This window comes from Neopelma chrysocephalum, unplaced genomic scaffold, assembly GCF_003984885.1.
Source record: "Neopelma chrysocephalum unplaced genomic scaffold, ASM398488v2 Primary Assembly neopelma1_103b, whole genome shotgun sequence".
Lineage (NCBI taxonomy): Eukaryota > Metazoa > Chordata > Aves > Passeriformes > Pipridae > Neopelma > Neopelma chrysocephalum.
In genome coordinates, this window is record NW_020897767.1 from 1,565,286 (window position 1) to 1,571,277 (window position 5,992).

Consider the following 5,992-nt stretch of genomic DNA (forward strand, 5'->3'; position numbering starts at 1 on the left):
CCCCCCCCGGGCCGGGGAGGCCCGAGCCGAGCTCCCCGAGCTCCTGGGCCGCATCCCGGCGGGACCCCATCCCGGCAGGAACCTCATCCCGGCGGGACCCCATCCCGGCAGGAACTTCATCCCGGCGGGACCCCTCGTCCCGTTGGAGCGGCGGCCATGGCAAGTACCGAGGGACGGGGAGAGCGAGGGCGGCGAAGCGCGAGTGGAGAGCGGCCTCCTCCCGCCTCCAGGGATAAAAGGGAAGGAAAAGGGTGGGAAGGAAGGCAGTGGGAGGGGAGCGAGGGGATGGCGGTGGCCGCGCTGAGCAGCGCTCGGTGCCGGGCTGGGGGTCCGGAGGTGCCGCAGCCCCCAGTTCCCCCCGGCGGTGTTAATGTTTTCCTTTTCAGTAGCACTGGGCCGTGGATGAGGCTTCATTCCTGAGCTCCCGCCTTGATCAAGGCTGGGCTGGACGGGGCTTGGAGCAATGCGGGCTGGGGAAGGGGTCCCTGGAGGGCTGGAGCCCCTCTGCCCTGGAAAGGGGCTGGGAGAGCTGGGGGGGTTCACCTGGAGGAGAGAAGGCTCCAGGGAGAGCTGAGAGCCCCTTGCAGGGCCTAAAGGGGCTCCAGGAGAGCTGGAGAGGGACTGGGACAAGGGATGGAGGGACAGGACACAGGGAATGGCTTCCCACTGCCAGAGGGCAGGGATGGATGGGATATTGGGAAGGAATTCCTGGCTGGGAGGGTGGGAGGCCCTGGCCTAGGTTGGACAGAGAAGCTGTGGCTGCCCCTGGATCCCTGGAAGTGTCCAAGGCCAGGCTGGATGGGGCTTGGAGCAACCTGGGCTGGTGGAAGGTGTCCCTGCCCGTGGCAGGAGAGTGGGACTGGTTGATGTTTAAAGATCCCACCCAAACCAGTCTGTGATTCCATGACCCGTGGAGCAGCTTTGCCAGGAAGCCACAGGCAGGAGCCCGTTGTCAGCGGTTACTGGCACAACAGAGCTCCTGCCCCTCTCCCTCCTGCCCATCCCTGCGGCCCCTCCCGGTGTTTCTGCCCGGGAGCAGCTGCTCCACACGGACTGGTCTCAGGAGCAATTCAGCACTAAATAAATGCACGTTCGTTCGTGGTGGGTTTTTTTTTTCCCCCTAACCCCAATAGCAGGCAAGAGTGTTGCTCCCAAACACCAGCTGGCAAGGTGTGAGATGCTGTCTGGCAGCTGAGAGCTCGGGAAGCGTGAGAAAAATCCCGCATGGATCTTGGGAGCACCGTGTTTGTATTCCCCTCGTGTTGTCTCATTAGTGCAGGGACTTGCTTTCACACGAACGTTACCACCAAAATAATTGCCTAATATAATTAAAACTCCTGGCTCTTTAAGTTTGATGGGTGATAAAAGAAGGCCCGGTGTCTCTATGTGAATTAAAAGCTTGCATGGTTGCACAGCCTCACTGGATCTGTCTCCTCGTGGTGGCCCCCAGGGATTAGGACACACATCCTGCTGTTTTATGCAGCCCAGGCCCAGAAAAAAACTAAGAGGAGTGTAAAGAATTTACACAGAGTGACTGACCTCCAGCCCAGTCTCTCTGAAGTTACTGGCAGCTCAGACATAACTAAATTTATTTCCTTTCTTCCAGCAAGTCAATGAACTGCTACTAAATTTAGCCAGTGTTCCAGTGTTTACAGTGATTTTGCTGTGATATTCCCAGTGAAATATTGCTGTTTATGTCCATGTAGTAAGAAGGGAAAGAAAATATGCTTCTCTTTGCAAGACAAGGATGCAGAGCCTATTTAGGATGGGTTTCATGTTTGCTGTGCTGGGGGTTTGCTCTGATGAGAATCATGTGTGCAGTTAGTTGTTTTATGCACTGCGAGTCTCGGATGACTGGGATTATGTTCTCCCAATTTAACAAGGTTATGCAGTTAATAAATGGAGAGAGATGAGTCAGAGCACAACCCCAGATCCTTGTCTTGTGAATTTAACAAGTAAGGACAGTCGGAATCTGACCCTTCCGCTCTGGAAGGAATCCTGACTGAGCAGCCCGTGCAATTACAGTTCTCATTCTCTTCACGTTTTAGAGTGTTAGAATTGGAGGAAACAACATTATCAGTGTGACACTGGACCTTCCATTTGAGAAACTTGAATTTAGTGCTATTTTTTACCGCTTTCAGGAGATCCTGAGAGGGTGTAAATTACATTTAAGGCCATTTTTTAGTGCACAGCAATGTGGGTGCCTGAGGGAGCCTGACATGCACTGAGATCTGATTCAGCAGCTTTAATTAACTTGCTAAGTGCAAAGGGAAGGGGAGTCACTCCAGGGATTGGGATGAATGTGGGTGATCCCTACGGCAGGTCATTTACCATGTGCCATCTCTGCACAGGCAACAGGAAGAGCTGCCAAATCCACAAGGACAGTTGTCATTGCTGGTGTCCCAGAAGGCCTTCTGCAGGATGATGTCATGGCTGACATCCTCACCATCCACTTCCAAAAGTCGAGGAATAACGGTGGAGACGTGGAAGAAGTGACTTATCCAGCAGGGAATAAAGGAGTCGCCTACATAACCTTTGAAGATCAAGAAGGTATTTAGATTAATCTATTAAAGTACAGCCATCCCCTGGAGAATCAGCCCTAAGCCAAATGATTTTAAATTGTGTATTAGTACTAGAATTTTATAGACTGGAGGATTAAAACCTCCCTTGGAGCCAATCAAAGTTTTGGGATTTTATTCCTGCTCGCTGAAGTAACGACTCAGCCGTCACACAAAGAGTTCTGTTTGGTTTTTAGGAGTAAATTTGTACCATGCATAGCATTTTATTCTTGTAGTCAGGCTTTTGAGAATAAACCTCTGCCAGTTAATGTTGTGAGGAGACAGGCTTCTGCCTCTCTGGGCAGTTTTGACTCACACATAAAATATTGGGCCAGAGGATGGAGTCGCCTGCGTTTGGGGAATTATTGGGAAACACATTGAGGGTTCCCTCAGACTGGAGGTGACACGTTATTTTACTGCTCCACAAGTGATTCTGGCTTTCTGTTTAGTTGTGGAGAGTGTCCTGAAGAAGGATGACCATCTACTGGAAGACAAGAGGCTGTCCCAGTCCTATCCCCTGAGAGTGACCCCTTACTGTGAAAAGGTGAGCTCCTGCATAATTCATCTGCTTCTGCTTCCACTGCTTTGTGACCCATTCCTTAACTCCTCCAATTCGAAATTCCAGGTCTTCAGCTCTGTCACATCTGTGCTCAACATGGCTGTTTTCAAAGAGCAGTTTGTTTTAGAAGATCTGGTGGAAGAAATGAAGAAGCAGAGCAGGGATTTGAGCTTTGGGCCGTTGCAGTCCGATGGGCAGATTGCTGTCCAAGGCTCCTTTCCAGCCATCAAACTGCTCAGAGACTTTCTCTTACTAAAAGCAAAATCCCTCTCGGAGAGGGACAACAGAGAGGAAAGCAAATCCCATCAGAGACCGAGGAGGAGGCTGCAGGAACACAGAAGTACCACGGAGAGGAGGAATTTCGTTCCTGATGGAGATGGGGGAAAACAAGTGGTTGTTCTTGACACAGATATATATCACTACATGAAGCACTTCTTTCCCTGGATATTCCAAGAAAATGATGTTGCAATTTCTGCTGTCACTGATGGTGATGTAACTACGGTGTGTGTTGAGAATTCTGGAAGGGCTGATGCTGGACAGGTATCGAGTGTCAAAAAGAAAATTGAAGATCAGTCCGTAAAACTCCACAGCATTTTACGGAAAATAAGGGTCTCCTTCAAGGAATGCCCCAGAGATGAAAAGCAGAGACACAAATGGGTGTGTGAAAGGCTAAAATCCTGTTACCCTCAGGTTTTGGTCATTCCTTATGATGCTCACGTTGAGGTGATAGGATTTTCTTCGGACATTTTTAAGTTCACCAAGGAAATGAGCAGTAAGAGTCTCACCGGGTAGAAAGTGAGTGTTCAGATCTTTGCTCTCTGTGCTCCTCACACAGACTGTGGCACTGCAGATCTCCCACTGTGTGGCTGAGAGGGGAACTCTGCACATGAGGGTGGACAGGCCTGTTCCCCCCCCCAAAGACCAGATTAAGTTCAGGACAGGAAACCATTGCTCTCTGCATCACTCACGAGCTCAGAGACCTGAAGAAGTCAAGCCTCTTCTACCCAGAAACAGCCTCATTTTCCTTGTGTTGGCTCAGTGCACACTCACTCCATCTTGCTGGCAGGGAGCACGTGGTGAGAAAAGAGATTTTTTTTCTCAAGAGACTGACAAAGCAGTTCCAGCCAGCCTGGTGGGAGACACTGCAGTGAGGTTGTGGTCCTTTGTGCAGGCAGGTGACCACTGCAAACACCAACGGGGGCCTTTTCCTGTCACCTGGATCTGCAGGAGAACCTTCTCGTCCCCGAGATGCACAAGGAGAGCTTTGACACCTGACAGAACTAAATGCATATTAAATTCACAGCCTTGTCATGTCCTGAGAAAGCCCTGAGAATATGGCATGGAAGGTTTTCACAGTAGAAAATAGGCAGTTTTGTTTTCATAGGAGCAGTAATGTTTCTTTTCCAGCTGTGATGGCTTCTGCAGCATCTCTTGACAACACCTTATTTAGACATGAGTGTCCAAAGGTTTGATGCGAAAATCCGGGGGCATTTGGACTTTTGAATCAGGTTCTGTTTAGGCAAATCTGTTTCTATATCCTATTGCAAGGGTCCAAAGGGGTTTTTTTTTATATAACCAGTTTAGAAAATAGCTCTTATTTTGTGGTATCAGCGTGTCCAGAATATTTTGTCAGATCGTACACAGAGCACTTTTGTCTGACGTGCAGAAAAGTTTTAGGGTTTTTATGCCATTAAAGAAGTTACTTGTACAAAACACCGTGTCCGTGTTCTTTTAACCAAATCCCAGATTTTTGGTTGGAAGCCCAAACCCGAAGCCCCAGAAATGCTTCAGGCATTTTCTTGTCATGACTGATTATCCGTCGCAATTATGCCGACGGAAGATAAAAGTTGTTAAACCGGTGTATTAAAAAATTATGTCAAAGCAGGAAGATGATGAGCTTAAGTGCTTTGCTGAATGGGAGGTGGGGGAGTAGCATTGAAAGATTTAATCCCTTCCAAGTTCCCCTGGGGATTGTGTGGGTTCTCCAGGGGGGTTGGAGCTGGGGTGGAAGGCGGATGCTTGGTCAGGCTCTGGATGATCCATGGGGGGTGTTTTGGGTCCTCAAGCAAAGATGGGCTGCTTTTCAACCTTGTCAAAGAGAAAATCCTCAATGAAGGATAATCCTTTAATGAAATTAGTGCTCTTTTCCAGTGTCCAGATTGTCTTTTCCGAAGAGCCTATTTTTTTTTTTTCTGATTCAGAGCATTGGTATTTCCTATTTGCCTCAGTAAACGCTCGGGGCTCGACTGCTAAACCAGTGGCACTGGTGTTGCTTTGAATCCCGACTGGTTGCTGCTGGCTGAGAGTGGTTTTTTGAGCCAAGTCTGACTTCAGAACAGTTTGCAGGAGCAGTACAGGCGTCCTTGAGGTCTCACCGCCCGGCAAGTCATTCTAACCCAATGATTTTCACTCAAAAACCTTGAAAACATCGCAGCTGAATAAAATCTTCTTGCTGGCTCGTGGTTCAGCTGGAACAGCTCCTCCTCAGCCCCCTCGTCCTTGGCCGTGAGCGCTGGGCCCCTCCAGCGTTATCCCATTGTTCCCATCGCTCTCCCATCTGCTCCCGATCCGAGGGGGGTCAGTTCTTCACACAAAAAGGTTGTTTTGTTTGCGGAGTGCTGAGTAAATAGGCATCCAGGGGCGGGGGGGGGAGCGGTAAATAGGAGCTATTGTTGTGCTCCAGGGCTGCTTTTCCACGTCGGATTTGCCTTGGAAACGCCCCACCTTTGGCACCTGCGCCGGGTCCTGGGAGCTGTGCCAGGGCAGGGCGGTACTAGAGGTGGTACAGAGGTCGTGGCACCCACAGCCTGTGCCCGACTGAGCTGCCCCAAGGCTTGACCCCGCACAGGGACGGGATTTCTGCAGCGGGAACAGC

At 50.1% G+C, this 5,992-nt stretch overlaps 1 protein-coding gene across 1 annotated transcript in view; it reads left to right on the forward strand.

Moving 5' to 3' along the window:
- Nucleotides 1–4,844, forward strand: part of RBM43 (RNA binding motif protein 43) — a 10,152-nt gene extending 5,308 nt beyond the window's left edge. Inside the window, exons 6-9 of the mRNA XM_027695851.1 lie at nt 10–159; nt 2,352–2,550; nt 3,008–3,102; nt 3,184–4,844. Of these exons, the coding sequence (XP_027551652.1) occupies nt 10–159; nt 2,352–2,550; nt 3,008–3,102; nt 3,184–3,909 (1,170 nt within the window). The 3' untranslated portion in view covers nt 3,910–4,844. The remainder of the gene's footprint in view (nt 1–9; nt 160–2,351; nt 2,551–3,007; nt 3,103–3,183) is intronic.
- Nucleotides 4,845–5,992: the final 1,148 nt, after the last annotated feature.